General features: G+C 47.3%; 1 protein-coding gene across 5 annotated transcripts in view; it reads left to right on the top strand.

The window, feature by feature from the left end:
• Positions 1-23,116, top strand: part of DHX35 (DEAH-box helicase 35) — a 65,673-nt gene extending 42,557 nt beyond the window's left edge. For 2 of the 5 annotated variants that reach the window (XM_032419343.1, XM_032419344.1), the window contains 9 exons: positions 2,078-2,132; positions 4,954-5,049; positions 6,841-6,935; positions 8,634-8,711; positions 10,238-10,367; positions 13,192-13,273; positions 14,737-14,808; positions 16,943-17,054; positions 18,285-23,116. In XM_032419343.1, the coding sequence (XP_032275234.1) occupies positions 2,078-2,132; positions 4,954-5,049; positions 6,841-6,935; positions 8,634-8,711; positions 10,238-10,367; positions 13,192-13,273; positions 14,737-14,808; positions 16,943-17,054; positions 18,285-18,440 (876 nt within the window). In that variant the 3' untranslated portion in view covers positions 18,441-23,116. Of the gene's footprint in view, positions 1-2,077; positions 2,133-4,953; positions 5,050-6,840; positions 6,936-8,633; positions 8,712-10,237; positions 10,368-13,191; positions 13,274-14,736; positions 14,809-16,942; positions 18,062-18,284 lie in introns of those variants that run through there. The other 3 variants (XM_032419340.1, XM_032419342.1, XM_032419341.1) reach the window with 3 other exon arrangements.
• Positions 23,117-24,865: the final 1,749 nt, after the last annotated feature.

Genomic DNA, 24,865 nt, shown 5'->3' with positions numbered 1-24,865 from the left:
CAAATATCTGTACCTTATTATTTGATTTCTCAAAAGACAGTTTAAAAAAAAAAAACATTTATTGTCCACTTTATATTTCTTCTGAATTGTTAAGCCATTTATCTGTTAGAATTAGTGTTTATTGTGGTTTTTAAGAGTCCTTTAATTATTAAAGACATTAATCTTTGTTTATAGTATTTCTTGCAAATGGTTTTTTAGTTATTTGTATTTTGTTGTTTTTTTATTTTTTTTAATGTGCAGACATATAAGTATTTCCACAGTAAAATCTTTCTATCTCTGTCTCTCTGATGTCTTCTGTTATTCTTGTCCTTATGAAGCACTTCCCCACATCTAGGTCAGTTAGTAAACATTCAGTCATATTTTCTTCTTGAATTTTTATGATTTGAAGACTAGCGTTTTATCTCTTGTTCTATCCCAGCTGCATTGTTATGTGGTGTGAGAAGCCCGGATTCTCAGATAATAAAGTCCCTCATGTCATATATGTCGTGATGAACTAGGTGAATGAAGTAATAGAAAATATCAGTCTCTCTCCCAAAGAAAACAACTGTGTGTTTATCATAAGTATGGAAAAAATATACTCTTTGATTATGGGTGTATGCAAGAAATTATAGAGAAGGTAAACAGTATATGCAAATTAAAAGCTTCAGAAAAGCCTCCCGTCTAAGATGAAAGGAAAACATATAATGGCAAAAATGATATATCAGCATCTCGAGAACTGCAGTTTTTCAAGCATCATTTGGAATAAATATCCACTGAAGAAAGAGCTAAAGGAAAGGAAGCCACACAAATAGTAAACTAACATTGGAACATGTTTGGCTTCTCTAGAAGAGAAATAAGTGCAAACTGAAATAGCTGTAAGGTACCACTTCACATTAGTTAAGTGATCAAACAGGAAGAAAAAGGAGAAAGTCCAAAGCTGACACAGTTTGGGAAAGCGGTTTCATCCTCGGCTTCAGTCCTGGAGGGCTTTCTGATGTTATTTTATGAGACTTAGAAACGCCTGGTATTTCTTCTCAGGGAAATTTCTCCTGAGAAAAAGAGGAAAAGAACGTACATAGCATGATCATGTTTATAGTATCATTGTATATTAAATTTTTAAATAGAATAATGAAAATCATGAACTTTTGGACAACTGAAGAATGAGGAAAATACATACAAATTCATCTTCATATATTCCCTTCTGGTTATTTTCTCCTGAAATTGTGGTTTTGTTTTGTTTTTTTTACAGTTGAAATCACAGGCCACATATAATTTTGTTTATTTAGCAGTGTTAGTTAAAGTAGCAAAGAACTGAAAACAACTCAGTTGCCCAGGAGGAAGACAATTGTGTATTTTATGGAGTATGACCTTGTTGGAACATTATGCAGCCATCCCAAGTAATCACTGTGAAGTTTCTCTGGGTTAACAAACAAACAAACAATGAAAACAGAAAACCATGCAGAAAAACAAACTAAAATTATACATATGCAGTCCTTCCAATTATGTTAAAACGTTCGCATATGGTCCCAAATCAGATGAGGCTAGAGAGAAATACTAGTCAGTGTGTGTTTAGGTGAAAATACCAGAGATGTGATTTGGATCCAGAGAATCAGACCGAAGATCACAATAGCAGCTTTGCTTAAATTAAGGTCAGATTGTCTAGCATTATCTCTTTTCAGAAATTCAGATTCTGCGTATGTCAGTTGCCCCCTGTGGGCGAGGCCTGGTGCAGTGTTACCCACCAGGGCTGCTGGAGTAGAAGGTTGAGACTGTGAAGGACAAAATCAGAAGTGTCTGATGGGGGTGTAGGACTAAACAGGAAGGTTGTTCAAGGTAGGGACCCATCACTTCTGGTGGAGGGGAGCAGGAGGGAGGGCTCCAAGGGGCAATGTTTAATCAAGCTGACATTGAAGACCAAATAGTAGTAAAGATGCTGAGGAGAGAAAGGGCATTTCAAGGGCACCGGCATGAAACACAAGCACGGAGGCTGGTATGTATGGGGCACATAAGAGGGAAGAGTGGATTTGAGCAGGAAATAGTCACATTTTAGTCTGTTACCTGAAGAAATTAATTTAGGAGGATTTTTATGTTTTTACAGCCCCCCCCAGCCCAGTCGATGGTTCAAGCGTTGGAGTTACTCTATGCTCTGGGAGGTACGCCTGTCTTTTATGTGTTCTCTGATCTGCTTACTAATAGATGGTGTTGGTTAGGTTGTATTCACGTTAGGGCTCCTTAGTATCTTCAGGGATGGGACTGGTTCTCCCCATATATATAATCCTCTTAACAACCCTTAAGCTTCATGGAAATAAAAAGGTGGGACCATAATTAGATTAATAGTACATGAATCCCAGTTAGGACAATGAATTTATAAAGCGTGTTGGTATATCAGGAGCTGTTAATAATCATCATTAGAGCCGCACTCCTGAAAGACATCTAGAAGATTCCCTACCAGTATTTCAGATGTTACCTCTCCAGGGCTATTTTTCAGTCCCTCCACCCCATCCTAAAACCTCTGGCTTAGTGTTCTCTCCCTTTTTCCCCTCATTTCATTCCTGGAGTTCCCTGTGGAGAATTGGGCCGATGACCAGCCTGTGGAATTCTTTGGGGCAAGGAAACACCGTGCTTTGGAAGAACCTCTGTTCTCTTGTTTAAAAACGTAGTGTTTAAGATAGAGAACACTGTAGCCTTGAATTCACCTGTTGAGGAGGTACCTAACTTCTGTGAATGTTGCCCCAAGGGAACATAATGTCTGGTTTGGTAGTAAGTTTCAGTGGAGGTTTTGTCCTTTGAGATTGTTTTGTTTGTTTGTTTTTAACATCTTTGTTGAGGTATAATTCACATACCATACAGTTTACCCATTTAAAGTGTACAGTTCAGTGGTTTTTAGTATATTCACAGGGTTGTGCGACCATCACCCCAAGTTTAGAACATTTTAGAACAGTTTCATCACCTTAGAAAGAAACCCTGTACCCATGAATGCTCACTCCCCACTCCCTTTCCCCTCTTCCCAACCCCAGGCAATTTACTGATCTAATCTCTGTCTCTATAGACTTGCCTATTCTGGAATCTCACATAAATTGAATCATATAATCTGTGGTCTTTTGTGATTGGCTTCTTTCACTCAGCATGATGTTTTCAAGGTTCATCCGTGTTGTATGTAGCATGTGTTGACACTTCATTCCTCTTTATTGCTGAATAATGTAGCATTGCATGGATTGGATATACCACATAATATCCTTAGCCAGTGAGCAGTTGATGGACATTTGGGTTGTTTCCCCTTTTTGGCTAATGTAAATAATGCTGCCGAAACATTTATGCGCTAGTTCTTGGTGGACATTCCTACCGGCAGGGTATGAGGGTTCCACTTGCTTCACATGATAGCAAGTGGCCGACACTTGTTATCTGTCCTCTGTGTTGTAGGCATCCCAGTGGGAATGAAGTGGTATCTTGTGGATTTGATTTGCATTTCTCTAATGACTAATGGTGGTAAGCACTTCTTCATGTGCTTATTGGCCACTCATAGATCTTCTCTGGAGAAATATCTATTCAAATCCTTTGCCCATTTTTACTTGGGGTACTGTCTTTTTATTATTGAGTTGGAGGAGTTCATTATGTGTTCTGGGTATAAGTTTCTTAACAGATCTGTGACTTGTAAATACTTCCTCCATTCTGTGGTTGGCTTTTCTTCTTTCTTGATGGTATTTGTAGTGCAAAGGTTTTACGTTTTCATGTAGTTCAGTATATGTATTTCTTCTTTTGTTGCTTGTGCTTTTGGTGTCTTACCTAAGAAACTGTTGCCCAACCCATGGGCGTGGAGATCTCTCTTGGGTTTTCTTTAAAAAGTTTTTGTAGTTTTAGCTCTTACATGTAGTAAGGCTGTGCTCCTTTTTGAGTTAATTTTTTTTAACTCAAAAGATGGGGTCCATCTTCATTCATTACATTTGTGATACTTCCCCACAAAGGAATAGCCAATTACTGATTTAAAAGATCGTGAAGTGAATTAAAAGGCCTTTAGCTGGGTCTGCCTCAAGTCCCAGAGTGAGTGTGCTGGAATGGGTTCCCATCCCTGTTCTCAGGCATGTGATAGGACCCTGAAAGCAGGGTTTCCTGGGATAGTCTGTAATGAGTATGAGAGAACGTTGACAACGTAGAAGGTTTTCATCTGGATTGATTTGCCTCTAATCCAACAGAATGAAAGTTGAAATATTTTCTATTTCTTCACTGTCCTAAGTAAGCTGGAGAAGGCAGGGGGAACCACCCAACTTAATTTACAGGTACAAGCTGAATTGTCACCTTTCAAGAGATGATTATATGGGAACAGAAGAGAAACTACCTTTCCTGTCTTACTCTGAGCTCTGCAGCATGTGTTTTAATGGTACATCTTGGGAATAGTCTGAATGGCAATAAAACAATAGCGTCTCCGGAATCCCATACCTGAATATTGGCTAGTGGCACAGAGGCAAGGAGGGATGTGGGGAATTGGAGTCCATCCAGTTTAGTAAACTGCCCAGGAGGCAGTTGGATGAACGGTTCTGGTATTGGCATCCAAGGGAGATCTGGGCAGACGTTTAGATTTGTAGTCGCTGGCCTTGTAATCGCTCTCATAGTGTGGGAGTGGAGGGCGTGGGATGCCCTTCTGGGACATCTGCATTTGCACTTGGAAGGAGCAGTCTCTGGGGTGGGTGAGGAGAGTGGGGAGCGAGAGGAGGCTGCAGGGCTGTTTCCTTGGAGTGAAGTCCTTGAATAGAAGCTATTAGAAGTATCAGTTTTTCAAAATTGGCTATTCAGGAGCTCAGAGGGGGTCTTTTCTTTTAATGTAACAGCACTCTGATGTAAGATTGAGTTTGGTAGCATGATTCATCTTTTGGACACCTTTTCCTAGTGTACATCATCGTTTATCCTCCTGATAACCGTACATCTTCCAACACAATGGTACAGGCCTTCTGATTTCTGTTGTTCTTGTTCTTACGGCAGGTCTGGACAAAGACTGTCGCCTAACTGAACCGCTTGGCATGAGAATTGCAGAGTTTCCTTTGAATCCCATGTTTGCAAAGATGCTGCTTGAATCAGGTAGGTAGAGACCAATAGTTCTCATTGATTCTGTCAAAGGATTAGTTCTTCGAATTTTGTGCACCCTGGGGAAGGGCATGATATATTCCGAGTAGTGAAGGAGCTTTCCTCTAACGCTGTCTGATTTGGGGCATGTTGTTAACTGGGCATTCTGTGTCAGTCACCATTAATTAATTCAGTAAACGCTTTTGTTTTCCTAGGGGGCATAGATCGGACGCCTGTTTTATTTTTTTAAACAAAGAAGTTTTTTTTTTTAAATTATGGTAAAAAATACATAAAATTACCATTTTAACCATTTTTAAGTGTACAGTTCTGAGGCATTAAGTACACTCACATTGTCAGTCAGCCCTTATCACCATCCATTTCCAGAACTTTTTCATCTTTTCAAACTGAAACTCTGTCTCCATTAAACACCAACTCCCCATTCCCTCCTCCCGCCAGCCCTGCAGCCACCCTCCTACTCTGTCTTCATGAATTTGAGGATCCTGGGAACCTCCCTTCAGTGGAATCCTACAATATTTGCCCTTTCGTGACAGATTTATTTTACTCAACGTACTGTCTTCTAAGGTTCATTCGTGTCGTAGCTCATGTCAGAATGCCCCTCTTTAAGGCTGACTAGTATTTCACTGTGTGTATATACCGTTCATCTGTCGATGGACACTTGCGTTGCTTCCACCTTCCGGCTATCCTGAGTAGGGCTGCTGTGAGCATTGGCATCCAAGCATTTGTTGGAGTCCCTGCTTTCACTTCTTTTGGGTATATACTTCAGTGGAATTGCTGGATCATCCAATAATTCTATGTTTAATTTTTTGAGGCCTCACCATACTATTTTCCACAGAGGTTACACCCCTTTGTACTCCCACTGCCAGCATACAAGGGGCCCAACTTCCCTGACGCCTTCAGATGTTTGTGAGAAAAGGAGTAAGGGGCGAAAGTTCATAAGTTAGAGGTCAGGTCAGAATCATCTACCCACCACCCCTACCAGGAAAGGAAGTTAGAATTTTTTCTTGCTTTTGGCTAACTTTTAGATTCACTAGCAATTTACAGAGCTGTATTTCAGACTAAGCGTGGTGAGAGGTAGCTTTAGTTTTGAAACATCCAGATGACCTCAGGCTTACATTGAGAAACAGGACTCTTTTTAAGTTTCGGGTGGGGGAGCGTGTCAGCCATGAGGCAGGAAGCCGTGGGGAGGACTACAGATGGGCAATTCACTGTCATCGTCCAGTTCCCCGGTGCGCCGACGGCTGCAGACCCTGTTCCCAGGCGTGAGCAGCTGCTGCTCACGGAGTGCTGCCCTGGTCTAAGCATGCCTTAGGCTCGCTGGGTCAGGTGAGCCCTGTCAGGAGTGAGGTCGCCCCAGAGAAGGGTCCAGGAAGAGAGAGACTGCAGAAGGGACACAACCCACATAATCCCTGCCCCTCCTTTCCCTCTTGGATTTTGGCCAGGATCCTAGCTGTTCCGATGGGAGTAGGGAACAGGTGTGGAGTGAACCTGCCCTTAGGGACACGGCTCCTCTGGCCCCACCGTGGTGCACAGCGAGAGTCCTTGATGTCCCAGCTGCCTAGTGTAGCAGCCCCTTTCTCAGAGTCTTCCTGGGCCTCCGTTCATCTGGGCCACTTATGGGACATTACATTCAGCAGGGTAAAGGGTTGATATGCTACAACTAAACAATCAAACTGTATATAAATATATGACTTTAGGTTTATAGTATGGTGTAAGAAAATAACAAAATGTCTTTCACTTCTCATTGACAGTGCATATTTGAAATGAAACATGCTTTTTGTTTTATAGGAAATTTTGGCTGTTCTCAGGAAATTCTAAGCATTGCAGCTATGATGCAAATCCAGAATATCTTTGTGGTCCCCTCAAACCAGAAGTCTCAGGCAGTAAGTCTAGCCTCTTCCCCAAGCCATTCATACCGGTCTCTTTCCCTGTGGGCTCCCCTTGTTGAAACTCTCCGGGGACCACTGGCTGGGCAGATGGGATCCACTTGTGTTCTGAGTGTTTGCCGTGTGCCTGACACCGTGCCAGACATTTTAGGTGCATCGTATTCCCTAGTGTCTTCCCCATAACCGTGGGAGGTAAACACTCTTCTCATCATTTTTAGAGGTGGAGGCACCGGAAGGTCAGGTAACTCGTTTGTGATTGCACAGCCGTGGGGCAGTTGCCTTTCACAGTCTGGAGCCCCCGGTCTGAACTGTGACCTGCTGACCTCCCCATAAGGGAAACTGGCCTGCAGGCTTCTCCGGCAGCGACCTGGTGGCACACTAGTGACGTAAGGAGTCGTGCCTGGGCACAGCAGGCCGATTTTGGTGGTGGTGGAGGGGTACTCCAAGCCAAGGAGATGGCAGGGCTCTGCCCAAGGCCCGGCACCAGAGATGTCTGAAGGAGCGAGCGCCGGGGAGACTGGAGAAGTTGGGCTACGCAGACCACCCCGGAGGTGAGGCGCCCTGACAGGCAGGCCAGGGTGAGATCGGGGCCGGTTCCTGTGGGAAGAGTGAGATGTGGCAGCCTTGCACACGCAGGAGCTGAACTTGGACTTTCTTACAGGTGCTTGTCTTTTTCCTGACAGTCGTAACATGATAGATTATACCTTCCTGCCTCCGTGCTTGGTGGTTAAATCCATTTTCTCCCTTGTTTTTTTGTTTGCTTTTCTCTTAACCCTTCTGACAATCCTCCCTCAGAGCAGACAGACTCCTTTGTAAGATGAGGAACCTGAGGCCCTTGCCACTGTCTGGAATTGCAGCATTCCTCCCCCGCCCCGGCCCAGTCTCTCCTCTGCTGTGTTCTCTAGCCCGTCCTCCCACCTGCTGTACCATATATTTGTGTGGTTTGCTTGTTTGGTTTTGGCTTCCACCGCTGTTGGATTCACTGCGACCTCCCAAATGCTTAGAACGACGCCTGGCCTCTAGTAGTGCTCAGTAAATACCTCTTAACGAAGGAACGGATGGAAGGCAGGAAGGTGGCTAGGTAGGTTGGTTAAGTGTGTGGTATTTGATGCAAGGAGAAAATTCTAGAGATACTAAGTATATTTGTGTGCTTATGTATGTATCATCTGGGCTGTTTCTTGAACTCATGAGAGCAGGGTGGTGTTGCCCAGGATCTTACAGAAAAGAAAATTGAGGGACGTCTGAAAGGATTGTGCGGCTGGCGGTAGCCCCCGAATACAGAATGTCTACCACGCGCCAGACAGCTGGCCCCCTGCCCTCCCGGAACTTATATTCTCCTAGGGCTGTGGGGGGCGAGGAGGGGTTCTTCTGAAAGAGATGGTATTGACTGGATAGAGGAGGAGAGAGACAAGAACACTAACATTTCTCTAATACTTCTGGCAGGTGTCATAGTGAATCATCTTAATTCCGCAGCAGTCTTGATAGGTTTAATAATCCCAGTTTTACAGATAAGGAAGTTGAGGCCGAGAACGGGTACGTTACCAATCTGAGGTTTTCAGGAGATGGCGGAGCCAGAGCTGGTGCAGACCAGGTCTTTCAGACTCTGCAGGCCGCGAGCTATTCAGCATGTAATGTTACGTCCCTGTACCAGAGGCTCACAGGAGTTGATTCTAAATGTTGCTTTATTCTTTCCAGATTCGAGTGCACCGAAAATTTGCTGTGGAGGAGGGTGATCATCTCACTATGCTCAATGTGTACGAAGCATTTATCAAAGTAAGTACAGCTACCACTCGAAAGGCCCCTCCACCCCACTCAAGGTGATCTAGGAGTGAGGATTCCAGAAGGTCAAGTTTATAAAGGAGTGGCCTAGAGACCTCGGTATTTTTCTGTTAGATTATTGCCAGTACTTCTAATCCACGTGTGGGGTCCCTGCCTGGGTTTGTGGTGCCATTTTGCCTGGAGGAACACAGAAGTCGCCTCTGGTTGCCCCCGATGGCTAGCAGCACGCCGATGGCTAGCAGCAGGCTGGCGGCTCGGCCTCCCCGCTCTCCCCACCGTCTCACACCCACTGGTGCTGCTGGACGGCACTAGCAGACATCTGAATAGCAAGCCCGGTTTTATTTTCTGCCAAATAAGTGAGGCCAAGAGTGTGTGGTGTTGAGTTCAATCTTCAAAGCGGTCTCTGTGAGTCAACGGGGACCGGCTGTGAGGAACGTGTGGTGAGGACCCGTGTCTGTTCACACGCCCTACCCGTATTTAGTCATAGGCAGTGTTAATTTTTATTGTGTTTTTCTGTAATACTCTTAACGTTTTGTAAAACTTAGCAAATAATACAGCTTAAGAGTCTCACCAAAAATTGCTAAGAAGAGAGCTCTAAAGATGATGAAAACCATAAGAAACCTCTTATGTAAAGGAAATGGTGGGAGGGGGAAATTAGATATTTCAGACTTCCAGTATCTTGTATTTGTTTCTTAAATATTTTCTTAGAAGAGGAGAAATACTAAATTTTTGTTTCACCAGTGATCTAAGGAAGATTATTCATTTAATGAACAGTCTTCAGAAAAGCCTGATCGCTTACTGAGATCATGAATTATGAGTTACGGGAGTTAGAATTCATTTGTATGAGCACAGTGTGCCGTCTGCACTCTGAAGCTCGCTCTGCTGGTGGAAAGTGGGCGCACGTCTATATCACATTAGTGTATTTTCCTTGGAAAATCTCCTGTGGATGATATTTTCTTCTTTAAAATGCTTTCCTTTCTGGCTTAGAGTAGAATTTCAGAGTACATCCCCACAGCAGTAATTTAATCTAAGACATAATGATCCTACTTAAGAATATAGAATAAGCACTGTTGATAGAAAAACCATATGTTGGGGATAAATAATAGTAATTTGCAAATTATTTCTAAATTGGCAAGTATCATTGCTCACCTGTAGTCTCCTGGAATGATGAACTCAAAGTTGCTCAAAGTTAATTTACAAAGACCCACAGGGAAGTGGGTCTTTCTGATAATTTGCGCCACTCGGGTGGGTATTTCAGATTGAAAACAACTCTGCTTGTCAGTAAGTTCTCCTTTGCCCTTTGGCACAGGAAGCGAGAAGGAAGAGCAGTCAGATGGTACGCATGGCGGTCAGCATCTGTTTAGGGAGATGGGGCAGAACGGGGACCATTAGGGTGGGATGATCTTGTCCCACCGAGTAAGCAAAAGGGGGAAGAGGAAACAGGGCACCTTGCGGTGTAGCCGTGGTCGAGAACTTGTCTGCGTTTCTCTCACTCCCCCTCTGTCTGGGTTGCCCTATAGCACAATAAAAGCTCTCAGTGGTGTCAGGAACATTTCCTGAATTACAAGGGTCTTGTCAGAGCGGCGACAGTGCGAGAGCAGTTGAAGAAGCTTCTTGTCAAGTTTCAAGTGCCCAAGAAATCTAGCGAAGGTAAGAGCAAACCTCCATACCCGGCGACGCCCCATTCTGTGCTGTTCACTTGTATTCCCGGACGGTCCGTGCTAGGCTGGTGCAAGGCGGCACGGTGTGCTCCGTACCTTCCCCAGGCTCACACGGAATTGCCCATGTCGGTGAAAAGCTGAGCGTGTGAAAGTAGCATGTTTTTTCCAGGGAGGTCTGTTTGTATTTCTGAGGGCTATTCTTAATGGAAAAAAAAATTGACAAGCCCTGACAAGACTTCAGGATCATTAGCATTCACATCATTGCATGTTATGTAGTTAATTTCCCCATGTAGGCTTTGCAAGAAAAGTTGCTTTGAAGTGGACGATATTTAGGGCTAATCCAAATAAATTACATTTTATTTTCAAATGCAGACATTACTCATGAAGTCTGTGTGTTGAGCCTCAGCGGTCCCTAGGGTAAGACAGGAGTGCTGCGTAAGGCATGGGCTCTGGCTTCTGGCTGTGACCGTGACTACCATTAATTGAGGACATGGTTATGCAATGGCAGGTGTGGTATCACAGGTGACACTCTGTGAGGTGTGGGTGATACTGTCCTTATTTTACAAATGAGCCTCAAAGTCTTGGGGAGAAATTCAGTTGAGTTCAGGACAACACAGCTGGTTCAGCTGAGCCGGATCTGTGAGGCTTATAACCAGCGCTCTTGAAGAGGTGACCCATCTGCTCATTCACTGGCCATTGCCCAGTGAGTGCCAGGCACGCGCCAGGCGCCCTGACCCCCTCGGTGCCGCGAGTACCTGCTAGCATTCCCTAAGTGCCGAGAGCGGGCCGGCGGTACGCCGAGTGTTCCTGCGTGTGAGTTCATTTAGTGCTCACACCGATGCAGTGAATATATGCCGCTCGTATCCCTATCTGTAGATGAGACCAGTGGGCGAAGAGGCAAAGAGAAACTTGCTGAAGGTCACACAGTGTGTGGTGGAATCAGAACTTGAACTCAGGCAGTTTCATTCCTGCCATTTCAGCCTTATTTTTGCTTCTATCCTACTAGAAAGTGATTACAAAATGGCCAAGACATGGTTCTCTCAGGAAGTAGTGCAGTGAAGGGAGAGATGGATGCAGGTAGACAGAGTGCTACAGTGTGAGGTCTTCAGCTCTCTTCGAAGTTAGAGGAGTAGACCCGTCAGTGCTTTAGGCAAACGGGTGGTGGATGTAATAGGAATGCAGGGAGGAGGGAATCCAGTGGGGCTGGGCCTGGGAGGTTGTAAAGCAGGCCTCGAGTGGTGGCCAGGTCCAGTCCAGCAGCCTGGTTGCACTAGCAAGCACAGGGCAGGGAGGCTGTGGAGACAGGTGCTTGGGGTGAGGGGCATATCAGATGCTCAGAATATTGATGAATGAAGAAGCTCACGGGAGAGGGGAGAGTTGAAACCGGGGTGATTGGGTAAAGTTGGTGTCATTGATAGAAACGGGGAAGCTTCCAAAGGCAGCTGACTGGGGAGAAGCTCATCTAGTGCTTGTCATCTAACAGACAGATGACAGCCTTACTTCTCTATCTGTGTTTCTTAACCTGTTTTTCATTATCAGCCTCTCACTCAGGAGAAAAGTGACATTAAATTTAAATTCTTCCTAACGAGAGAAATTAAACATGAAGGAAAATACGATTTTGTAAAGTAGGGTTGAGCCTTGGTGGGCCACAGCCATGGCAGTATCTAAGATATCCTCCCTTTCCTGCCCCCAAGAGCCAGTTTTCATCCCTTTGGAAGCGATATCCCCCTAATAAGAACATATGTTCTACAGAGAAGTTTCTTTTGGGTAGCAGTTGGAGAGAAGAGACTGAATCTTGGATCAGGTTGTGGTTAGAAATGTAGATTTGAGATTTATCAGTTCTGTGCTGAGAAACAATAGAGAAAATGATGGAAACACAATAAATTATGTACAAATTTAAAATTTCAAGATGTTAAAAAGCAAATAGTAAAAATATTTTTAGCAGACAGATGAAAAATTAAAAACCTTATCATAGAATGAGTTCATTTAACACGCTTAAAAAAAAAGGTTTCCAAGTTGATATATGGGCAGAGGAACAGAAAACTCAGAAAAGAAGAAACACAGATAGTAATTGATAAATGTACAGTAATAGAAGGGGTACCTTTTAGCCAAATCATTGCCGGTAAGAATGTGGTGACGCTGACATTGTTATTTTATGCACCACTAAGAAAAAAAGTACTGCCAGTTATAATTACAAAATGCTGTCCTGATTTCAGTGAGTTGAAGGGGGAAAAAAGAGTGAGTCTTAGAATTGATGAAATGAAGTATGTTGTTAAGCCACACACATGACATTTTCCGTTGCGTGATCATTTAGAATGTATCCTGTGAAAATCATCTAATAAATGGTTGGGCTCTATCCTTGGAAGATGTTTACTCTAGCAATATAGACATCAATTAAAATGGGGCATTTGAAAAATGGTGAAGAATTACGTGCTGTAGCTTATAACCACAGAAATAATGTGTCTCATGGAAGAAACATAAGATTTTCTCCTAAAAAGCAGTTCTTGGGGTCACTGGCCAGCCCGTGGTGTGCTCTCTCGGGTTCTGGTGCCCGGCCTTTCCCCTGTCACCCTGTGGCCTGGTGGGGTTGGGGCATCCTGAGTTAAAGGAACAGTCCAGCTTCCTTCAACAGCCATAGATGGTGCCCGGGCAGGCATCCAGCACCGGGAGGCACGGGGCTGGGGCTGGTTCAGGAGAGGTTTGTGAGGTGGCTCGAAGCAGCCTGGGCTGGGGCCTCACAGCACAGGCTTGAGCACGCAGAGCATAGGGCAGGCAAGGGGCTTACCCGTCACTCTGTTTGCTGCCTTGTGCAGGTGATCCGGATCCAGTCCTGAGGTGCATTGTTTCGGGATTCTTCGCAAATGCAGCAAGGTTTCATTCTACTGGAGCTTATAGGTAACATGATACTTTGTGAAGGCATTTGTTAAAGGAGAAATCTTAAAAATGATCCAAACCCCATAGAAAGCTGATGTGCCAGGAAAGTACAGCAATTAAGTTAAATAGGTTTTCTTTATCTCCTTCCAAAGATGAGTTGAGGTTAACTACATAGCTTTCAGCATGATATCTTAACTTGATGGAAATGATTCTGAAATATTCAGCTCATCCATATGTTGTGGAAGGATAATAATTACAAGCCTGGAGGCTGGAAATATTTCCATTCTAATAACAGAATAATAGAACTGGAAAGGACCATTAGAGATGATCTTTCTTGGAGGAACTACCCCGGCAGTTCATTTTGTTTCTTGAGACCTGTGGGAAGTTGTGGCCATAGTTGCCATCTTTGTATGTTGGCAAGTGTTTCTTCATGTGCTGGATGTGCCTCCTGCCACAGACCACAGCCCAGTTCTTCCATTTCCACTTTCTGGGGAGAAAATCACTGGTCACCCATGCCCTCCTATTAACCTCAGGGCCTCGGCTCATTCTGGTCCAGAGCGTTACCCGCGCCTGTTTAAAAGTGCATCTGTTCTTTCGTATGGAAGTCATCCCAAAGGCTTCCTCCCCAGCTTTTCTTTGCATTTCCTTCATGTATTATTTTGTCATTAGCCTTTTCCTCTCAAAGAATACTACATTCCTGTTTTCGGAGAGGAAGTCGGCTTCATGTCAGTCCCTTTGAAGCAAAAGTTCAGTGTCGATCAGCTCAGGCCACCTGGTAGCACAGCCAGGACCCTGGGGTGCTGATTTTATCACAGAGCTGGAGATGGGCTCACTCATGGTGCGCGAAGCGATTCCCTGACACACAGGTCCCTGGCACCCACAGAAACACCCCATAATTAGGGTTTGGGCAGCAGCATCCTAATCTGTTGATGTTCTCTTGTGATCTGATCTTACCAATAGTTGTGTGCTCGGTAATTATTTTTTGAATTAAATTGAATCTAATCTGGGTTGAAATTTGAAATATTATGTGAGAAGCATGGATAGTCTAATACTGAGCTTTCTTTTTCCCCTATTATTATGTCCTCCGTAGCCTTTATCTTTACTATTTAATTTTAAATAGAAACATTTTTATTTTTCTATTCAATAGAAAAGTTTATACAGGTCACCATATGTGTTATTTCTGTCCCTAAGGAAATTGTTTTGAAAGAGAACGTATGGAAGATAAACGTGAAAATGGGCAGAGCAGTATATTTTCCATGTTTTTTCATGAATAGCCATATGCTGTTTTTTGTATGGTTTGTTCTTGACTTCTGGGGTGGCAGTGGGCGAGGGGTCAACCAGGGCACTAGAGAAGATGGAGAGAATAGTTTGTTGGAGTGAAGTACCATCTGCATGCATTTTTTGATAATATGAAACACATCTGTGGAAGAGTCCCGCTCTAAGTATTTCAGGCTGACTTCAGATAAAATTCTTCTGTTTGCAAGGACTATCCGTGACGATCATGAATTACATATCCACCCTGCCTCGGTCCTCTATGCAGAGAAGCCACCTCGCTGGTAAGCCACCGCCTGCTTCTGAGCCTTGTAACTGCTCAGAAGGCAAGGCCTGGTTCTTGTTCATCCCCAGGTCCCCAGGCCTGGCACAGCGCCTGGCATACACGTTTGTTGACTTTGTTATGCTGAGTCATCTACAGAATTTCTGCTCTTATCAAAGATTTCCTTACGCAAATGGGGATATTCCTCTCCTCACTCATGTACTCAGCAAACTTTCATCCTCACCCACAGACTAGGTCCTAAACCCTACACTGGGCACAGCGATGTGGAGGCGGATTGGGGTTCTGGGCCACAGTCCTGATGGAGACACAAATTCAGACAGATTCCAGCAGCTCAGGAGAAGGACCTGGTGTGGGGGGTGTAAAGCACTGAGCTCGGTACCTCACGTGCCAGGGAGAGTCAGAGCTGGCTTCGTGGAGGTGATGACATTTGCTCTGGGGCCTGCAGACAGTTTTCAGGCAGAAAAGGATGGGGAGGGAATACACACTGAGGCAGGAGCAGAAGTGAAGGCACGGGAAGGTGAGGGAAGCTCCTGTCTGGGAAGTGGGGAGTCCCTGGTGCAGCGGGCCCAGGCTACCCCAAGGTGGTCTGTGAGATGGGGCAAGTCTGGGACCGTGCCTGTGAAGAGATGCACACACAAGTTAGGAGGCATTTAGACCTTTTAATAACACTTCAGTCAGTTAAATTTTTGTCTGCTGCCCAATTTGGTAATAAATTGGAGCCTGTCTTTTGTATGTCTTCTTGAAATCTCATTTTTCTAGTAATTCATTTGTATTGTGTTTTAGAAAAATATTGCTCTCACAGTGGATTAGAAAATTTAAAAACAACAACTGGTTCTTCCCCACAGATTGGTGGAGAAGGCGGAGGAGAGAGCGCGGGCCTGGGGAGGGGAGATAATGGTAGAAGAGAGAGAGGGCAGAAAGGTCCACTGGTCGTTGGCATCCTGGAGTAGTGGTTTCCAAAGTGCGGTCTGCAGGCGGGCATCAGCATCACCTGGAAGCCCGTTAGAAATGCAGATGTCCAGGCCAGGCCCAGCCCTTCTGAATCAGAAACTGGGAGTGGGGTCCTGTTTTAATAAGCCCAGAACCAGGTGGTTCTGATGGGTGGTAAAGCTTGAAACCCTTTCCGAGACCTGTGCAGATCCAGAAGCTGCTTAGCTGGAGCCAGACTTGGTCAGGCAGTTTTGGGTTTAGAAATGTTGCCTGATGTCCATCACCACGCAGGGTAAGTGGAAGAGGGAAGCAAACCTCAGTTCTAGATCCTTTCCCAGCGGTTTGCCAACTTTGGGTTGACTAATTTGGGAGTTGCTTAATTTGGGAGACTTTTTTTTCCTGCTTCATTCCCAAGGAGCCCTGAAGGGCAAAGAGAGCATGGCTGAATAGAGCCAGTCCTGAAGCAGCCCCGTCACCTTAGGGTGGTGAGGGAGCACCCTTCCCCTCCGGCCTCTGCAGAGGGCCCCCCCCTTCACTGGGTCCGACCTTCAGCAGCTGATCGTTTGCCAGCTTCCAGGAGCGCACAGTGGCAACGTGGCGGGTGTTTATGGTTGTTAGGGAATCCCTGCGTCAGCACTTCACATAGCTCAGAAACTGATGTCTATCTAATACGTGCACTTGGAAATCTGGGGATTTGAAATTATCTGCTTGGCTCTTTGGTGTCTTTTACCTCAGCCTCAGGCAAGGCCCCCGCCCCTCCTTTTTTTCCGTGAGTAGTGGTATAATTTGTGAGAGTATTGACAACTGTGTAAGATGTAGAGTATTTCAATCTCTCTAAAAAGTTCCCTCGTGTCTCTTTACATTAATTTCCATCCCTTTTCAGAATCCGGCAAGCCTTCGCTTCTCTTTCTCCATTTTCTAATAAAGTCAGTGCTCTGTTGAGAGTTCTGTAAATGCAGACTGAGAATCCAGAAGGGTCCTGCACTGAGAGTGAGATGTTCTGGAAGTCATGTCTGAGCTGTCCTGTAAAGTGGACACACTGTTACCCACCAGTCAGGTCATGAGGCAGAAGTGCATTTGTTTAGTGTAGCCCCCGGCACACACAGTAGGTCCCTGGGAAAGGGGGACACTCGCCAGCCCTGCTTGCCGTGGTTCTGGGTTCTCACCATAAGGTTTAGGAAACTCCTGTTTTCTCCTGGTTTCAGGGTTATCTACAACGAAGTTATACAGACCTCCAAGTATTACATGAGAGACGTGACGGCCATCGAATCCGCGTGGCTGTTGGAGCTGGCTCCACACTTCTATCAACAAGGAACGGTAGGGGTGAATAGAGACTATCCCTCAAAACACCTAGTAGCTGCCTCTTCATATTTCTAAGTGCACATCGATTCTCTAGTTTCATGGCCTAAATTTGTTCCCCCCAATAGTGCATGGGGTGGAAAGGCCACTCCCCTATCTCTTCCCCACTCTGGGTGAAAGCACTATACTATTTGATCATAGTGAAGTGCATTTGGAAATGCATCCCTCCAGCTTATAAGACAAAAAAGAGAATGTATCTTCGGCTCTTCCTCTCCCCCTCTGCTTTTCTTTCTTCAAAAGAAATTCTATCACACTTTGGGCCATGTTCACAAGGAGTGGCACAAATATTCTCTGATGAAGATTGACTCACAAAGAATATAAACTGGTGTGCAAGCTTACACCCAAGGTGGTTTACCCAGCGGTGGGTGCTACCGAGCATTGGTATTCCTGCGTATACTCTTCTTCCACAGCAGGCCCTCGTGTGGGACCAGCAAGGTAGTGAGCCTTGTAGAGGAGATGCATAGTTTTGGTTGTTTTATTTTCACAAAAAAAATGGTCTATTCATTGGGATGGGTGGGGAAGACCATACATTCTTCTAACAAGATCTTTAGTTGAGTGGTGGTTATATTTGGAAGGCTGGCATGAAAACAGGTAAATCAGGGTTCACAAACTTCCATTGACTCATTCTGTTTGGTCTGCATCATGTTTTTAATTAGAGTGTTTAGTGTACTCTTAATGCAGTTACTGATATGGTTTGATTGAAGTCTGCCACGATGCTGGTTGTATTCTGTAGTCTGAATTAGTTCTTTTTCTTTTTTTACTGCCTATGCTATGTGTTGCCCAATGCCTGAAAACAGTTGCCTTAGATACTTCGTTCAGTTTTACCACTGTTTACCCCAGAAAGGAAAGTCCAAACCTCTTACTTCATCAGGGCTGTAACCAGACTGCCGTGTTTTCAACCCAGAACTTGGATTGATGGGTGCATTTAAAAATTGGGAGATTTCACAGTAAATATAGATTTCAGGTTTCTCTTAAAAGAAATGGTACATCTGCCAGCACTGGGGGTGGCAGGGCTGCCTGGGTGGCTCCGTCCTTTAAGCGTCTGCCTTCAGCTCAGATCCTGATCTCAGTCCCGCATTGGGCTCCCTGCTCAGCGGGGAGTCTGCTTGTCCCTCTGCCCCTCCCCCTGCTCCTGCTCTCTCTCTCTCTCAGATAGATAAATAAATAAAATATTTTTTTTTTTAAAAGAAAGAAAGAAAGTCTGCTGGCACTGGGCCCGAGTTACTGCTTGGTGGCAATCAGCAGGGGCCAAGGAACGGCTGCTCGCTGGGAATGACGCTGTCCAGGTGCCACGGTCCTGTTTCACTTGTTAGCCTCACTTGCTTGACTCCTGGAAACATTTGAGTTGTGACCCTGTAAATGGAAGGCTCTTCTCCTCCCTCAATGTCAGGGGAAATTGTCCTTTTAAAACCTTCTTAAAGTATTTAAATTGTATCCAGTTGGATGGAAACTGTTTGAAGCCTATATAGTTCTTCACACATCCTCATACAGATGCTGCAGCTAGAAACCAGGTCAGCTGCAGGCACCAGGCACTGAGACGCATTCAGAGTGTTGTCTGTGCTGCGTTGGGCTGACAAGAACACACCTCAAGTGAGAGAGTGTCTTTCCCCCAGAACCTCTCAGGCGGGAAGCAGCAGACTTCAGAAGTCCAGGAGGAGTGAGGAGAACTGGAAGCTGAGAAGCGCTGGTGGTTCGAGTCGGAGGATGCGAGCATTCGAGGGGGGTGAACCTGAAGTTGTCTTGCATCCATTTAGACTCTCGGAGAACGGGATTAACCTAGAAGCTGAGTCATTTTCCCTTCTCATCTCAGAACCACAGTTCAGGCCGACCAAGTTAGAGCAGATAGCCCCGGAAGTTGGAAGGAAGTGACCACCCCTGATGTCTGCGTTGGCCTCTTCTCTGCAGACGCCTGTTGTCCCACTCACTGGTCCATTCCCATCACTGCCTGTGAGCCGCGTATTTTTAGAGATGCCTGGATCTTACAAGTCGTCTGGTGCCACAGCTTCATCGTACGGGCAAGGGCCCCGAAACCCCCCAAGAACCTTGGCCTCTTTTTACCTAAGCAGTCCATAGGTACTTGCACTGTTAACTTGTCGGAATGAATGGATTTCCCCAAGAGCCCTGCAGGTCCCCACTGGCCGCCCATGTACGGTAGACGCTCCTTCGTCGAACACATGGCCTCCCCCGCCCGCAGAGGGTCCCTGGCTCTGTTCCTGGCACCTTTCGTGACTTTCCATTGCTGTTGTTTTCAGAGTGTCACTCTCGTCCTGTATGAAGGCCTGAAATGGTCCAGAGTTGGCTGTGTTTATACTCCGCATTCTTCTCAGAAATGAACACCAAAAATGGTCCTGTGCACAGGCCCGATGACATCAGCCCCATGCCCAAGCAGGGCTGAGAGTGTCTTAACAGTAGCTGGAGGGGTCCTCTCGGGTAAAGTGCAGGGAGGAGAGAAATGACCGAAATGCAGCAAGACCCCCAGCTGGAGGGAACAGGGTGCCCTGCTCAGAGAGTCACCTGCCAGTCCTTAATTTTGTGTCCTGATTCTCAGAGGTGTCCTTGGGATCTAGGAAAAACCCTCTTAACCAGGGCCTTTGCAAGAATCCATACTGGTCCTTTCTCCAGCACACACGGTTAGAAAGGGACTTCCTACCTCTGTCACATTCACTCTGTCAGTGGGTACAGGTACTAGACGGTGTGTTATGTCTCCTGCACCCCGCATTCTTTCAGGGCCTGTGGTTCCCCGTCAGCAGTGGCCTTGCTATCTCAGCCCACGTGGGTGTGTGGGTGTTGGTTGGGCACTGAGCGTGTTGGGGACCAACAGTCAGGTTGGGAGTTCCTCATGTGAGGATCCCACTGCATGTTAGGGTATCTCTCGGTTGTTTGCTTATGATTATTGAGGGGGTACTAGGGATACCTCAGTCGGTGAACAGAGGTCCTTTATTAAAAGCTTCTGTTTACATACTCTGCCTTAGACGTGTGCTTTAGGATTTCCAGCACTTCTGGCTTTATCTTCGAACACAAAGTATAATTGTATCACTAAATCCTATTATCTGCTGCCTGTGATTATGTTATGCATCCTGTGTTCTTTATACTGGTAGGGAGCGATGTTTCTGAAAGGAAAGGGTGGTGCTAGGAGGTGTTCTTTCCCTGTTTGTCTTCCCTCATGTGCATTTGCCAGGGGGTCCGTGGGGGCCAGGGCCCTGAGCACATGTATCTGCATGTGGAGGTGCTTGGTGAAATGATGGATCTCCTTGTTCCTATGGGGAGGGTACCTTTCCTTGACCGTTTATAAGAAATTCATAGAAATGTGAGGTGACTTCCAGCCCGAGCCCAGTCCCCTGAGCACAGGGGTTTGGCTGTGGTGCTGTCCTGGGGGCTGGGGCAGAGGGGGAGCGTGTCCCATTGACACCTTCTCGCAGAGCCCTGGGTGACCAGGGTCGGCCATGGTGGGTTGGGCCTTGGGCTGCTGGGCCTTACCGAAGGTCCATCACCTTTGTTGGTTCCTTGGGCTTTTCTTCCCCTCCACACTGCTTTCTGAGGGGCACGGCATCTGCCGAGAATGTGCGAACCAGAGGGCAGCGCTGGCGTGGTCGTTGATGTGGGGGTCCGGTTGAAGTCCAGTCTCTCTGTCTGAGCAACCCCTAACGCTGATGGTTTCTCTTCTCTTGCAGCACCTGTCCCTCAAAGCCAAAAGGGCCAAGGTCCAGGACCAGTGAGCGGAGCTCAGCTGCCGCCGCAGGGGGCTTGGCGCCCTCTCCTCCACACTGGGGTCCCCCGGCCCTGGGCGGCGAGCTGGCCTCGGCTCACGTGGAGTCTTCCGCTGCTCTGAAGTGGGCCGCAGCCCGTTTGTTAGCCCCTTCCTTCCCGCTCCCCTCGGCATCTGCATTCCTTGCTGGGATCCCGGGGGCGTTCATGCATGAGCGGGCACCCCGCTGCGCTGCACCCAGGCAGAGCGGGAGTGGGCAGGGCCGTGCTCTCTGCTCACGCAGCACCCCCACCGACCCAGCATGCCACTTCCGACCGGCGCCTGGTTCTGGCCCAGCTTCGTCGTGGGGCACGGGGAGGAAAGCTGGCCACGGCGGGCTGGAGCGCTGGGCAGGGTGCACGGGGAGGTGTGCGGGGCTGCCTTGGCTTTCCCTGGCCGGGCCCCGGCTGTGCTGCTGGGTGTGATCGAGCGTGTGTCTGCGGACGGGTGAGACGGCCCCGCAGTGTCCGCCGCATCTCTGAGGGGCGTGGCTGGCCGGCGCAGGGGCTCCCAGACCAAGCAGCTTCGGTTTTCCCTCTGCGCCGTGACCCTGCCTGTCTGTGGCAGGAGACTCTCGAGGGTTGGTGACCGACAGACACTGTTCTTTGTTGGCTCTCACAGGCGGGCTTAGCTTTCTCTGCGCGTCTGACCCCACGGCCCGCCGCCGCCACAAGCTGAGCACTAGTGAGCTCAGGCGCTCACACCCTGGCGGGAGCCCTCTGCCGCAGGAATTCACAACACTTTAGAGGCGCTAAGCTTCTGTAGCTCAGGAACATAACTTGTATATTTGTTTTTTGTTTCTTTGCTCGGGATCGGCAAGAACCCGGGGCGGACCTCCCAGCAGGCCCTGGTTTTGTCGTCGCCCCAGGGCTTCTTCGTCGGGATGGCGATTGCCTTTCAACACGTGACCAATGCAGGTTTCTCCCCTTACTGTTTCAGTGACCTTTATTTCAAAAACACGTGGCTTGAAACTTTATTTTTGTACTGATCTTAGTTTGGATGTGCCACTTTTGGCACCAAACATGTATGTCATTTTTATTTCCATTTTGTAAACCTGTAAATAATAGTGGTAACTTGTTAATAATCGTAAACCTTTGTACCTCAAGTAAATGTGTTCCCTCCCGCCCGTGGTACTCGTGGTCTGTATTTTAAGATGGTCCAGTGAATTCTTCTGCGAGAGGGCCTGACGTTAGCTAAGAACCCTGATGCTCTGGCGGACCAGCGGCTTTGGGGGCTCCGTGGACGTGGGAAGCCTCCCAACGCAAGGTCCACGCCACCATACGCCCTCAGGAGCTCAGGGGAGCAAACTGTGGGATGTTGTTTAAATAAAGTCCTAAAGAGGTGCTAATTTTTGCCAGTTTCTCATTGGGATCTTTTTGTAGAGAGGTAGAAACACTTACTTTTGTAAAGTCTGAATTTAGAACCAGGGCGGATGGTGATGAGCTGCTGTGGGAGTGGGAGGAGGAAAGGGTACGGGACCCACCCCGTGTGCGGTGAGACTGGAGATCTCCCAGATGGGAGAGCCGACAAATGGGGCTGGGCGAGTGGGTGTGCGCAGGCGGGAGGGAGCACGGCGGCGCCTCTGCCTCGGAGCCCCCACCTCCTGCGGGGCAGCCCTTCCCGGTGGAGAGGGGTCTTCGCTGTCAGAGGCGCCCTTCCTGTGTGTGAGCAAGCACACAGCCTCGTCAGCCAGCCACGTCCTGGCCTGGTTCCGCACGGCCGGATTGCCTGGCCACCCAGACTGGCCCTGCGGAGCTCCGCCAGAACCAGTTCCCTCAGGCTCCTCGTCGCTTTTCAGGTGTTTTTAGTGAAATTCCACCAGCATTGCGGTGGCTTCCTTTGAAGCCAGGTGCTCCAGTGGGAGTGGGGAGGGGAGTTGGTGCCAGAAGCACGGTGGACGTGGTGGTGTCCTGGAAGCTTGAGATGGAGCTTTCTCTCCGGTAGCTGTCCTGTAGCTGGTCTCCCGAGGGCGGGCCGGTGCTGTCACAGGGGCCCTGGCCCAGCGCTGCTCACTCGGTCCGTCAGCAAATGCTTGGGCACCTGGGCTGCTGGTGACACGTGACTGCACAGGCAGACGAGAACCACCCAGCGGGAGGGACTGCAGAGGCCCAGGTGGCGTTGGAGGCCAGGGCAGCAATCAGAAGAGGCTTCCCCACAACAAGGCCCTTTCCTTGTGAAGGTAGATCGTGCTCATGTTCTGCTCTGTCTGTCCTGTCCCAGCTGAACGTTTCCCTTTGGCTGTGAACTTGGCGGGATGCACGGGCCCCAGCTCTGCGCTCGCCTCTTGAGTCCATCAGCACTGCCTGTGACCGGTGCTGCTTTCCCTCAGTCTGGGTCCCCTGGCCTTCTGGCCTGTTCTCAGCTGCTCTGCGCAGGGCCCAGTGCCGATGCGCTGGTCAGTGAGTTCAGGGGGTTGCGTGGTGGGGGTGGGGGGCACCACAGTTTACCTGACTGCCCTTCCAAGATGAGGAACATGCAGTAGTGAGCATTTCAGAAAGCTTATGTTAGTCTGTCAAAGTCCTTCCTTTAGTTTTTTTTTTCCTTTTTTTTTTCTGGTGCTAAATATTCTTTCTTTTGGAAAATGGTGATGATAATTAGATGGTACTTTGGAAATGTTTTCCTTGGAAAAATACAATTCCAACAATCCTACATCAGTCTCCTGATTAAAAACAAAAATGAAAACTGGTTGAGGAAATCCCCAAGGCCGGGAGCCCTCGGGCTGTGGGCCATGCAGACCGTGGGGCTGCTGGTGACGGGAGCGTCGCGCAGCATAGCTCCGGGGGAGTACGTCTGCCTTTCCAAGCAACTGACTTTCTAGTGAACTCTGCAGCAGCTGGGAGACTACCTGTCTTTACATAACTGGAAGGATTCAAGTTAGCGGGACTCAGCGCCCACATCCCTTACCTCACCTTTAGATAAGATCAGATATTTTCCACTCTCCAGTGACTCATCTGGATTTTTCCTCAGCCCTCCAACTTGTGCTGAAACAGGGTGGTGGAACTCTGGATTCCCTGTCAGTTTAATCTTTCTGTCACTGAACCTGAAAATAGCCAACCCAATTGTTTCATACATAGCTGGCCACTTGGGGTGAGTGGCTGGAGTGTGCACGGCAGGGCTTGTCCCCGCGTCCTCACGGTCACGGCTCCCTCCGACAAGCCAGGGTGATGTTCCGCTAGCTGGTGAATCACGGAGCTGTTACCTTGTGCACTCTTGGGTGGTACTGAGCTTGTTCAAACAGGCTGTCTTCCTGCTTGCAGACGAGATCTCAGTGCAGCACTTCCCCAGGCCCCGGGGCATACGTGGCCTCAGCCCCTACCTGGGCTCTGTGGAAGGCAGCGAGCAAGCTAGGGAGACTGGGACGGACGTAAGCGAGTCAGTGTGGTGGCAGGGGCCCCGTGGTGGTGCCCAGAATCTCCAGAGCTGTGCAGAGGCCCAGCACAGCTCCGCCCAGGGCTGGTCCACTGACCATGGCCCGCACAGTGGCTCTGAATACAGATGTCCAGGCCGGGCCCCCAGACTCATGGGACAAACACATGACCTAAAAGTAGCTCAGGCTCCCTGCCTCCTGCCCTCACCTCTGGACCCCGGGGGCCCTGAGGGCAGGATTGGCTAAGGACTTACCAGTCTGCCTTCAGCTGGCTTATTTTAGCCTTTTCTTTCCTTCCCGCTGCTTTCTGTTTTGAAGTCCAATGAGGTTTGCTCAGTGTCTGCTGTTATTGCATTTACTCTTAGCTCTTGTTGCTTTGTTTGCACTTGTGCATATGCTTTGTCCTTTTAATCTCTGCCTCTCTGACTTCTGCATTTTTTCCCTTTTTACCATGAAATTGGAAAAAGAATACAGACGTGTTGGATCTGCTTCATTTTTATACTCTTTTTAAAAGAAGTGTTTTTACCTTAACCTTGATTTTAACTTCTTGATCTTTTTTATGCTTTACTGATTTGTTTCTAGCTTTTATTTTGTACTTTTAGGTACAAAAAGAAATCTGTTAAGTTTTTGGTTTTGTCCTGTAAATATTTTCTTCCA

Source organism: Phoca vitulina, unplaced genomic scaffold, assembly GCF_004348235.1.
Source record: "Phoca vitulina isolate PV1807 unplaced genomic scaffold, GSC_HSeal_1.0 scaffold22, whole genome shotgun sequence".
Lineage (NCBI taxonomy): Eukaryota > Metazoa > Chordata > Mammalia > Carnivora > Phocidae > Phoca > Phoca vitulina.
Note: the sequence above shows the minus strand (reverse complement) of the source record. Positions and strands in the feature narration are given on the sequence as shown.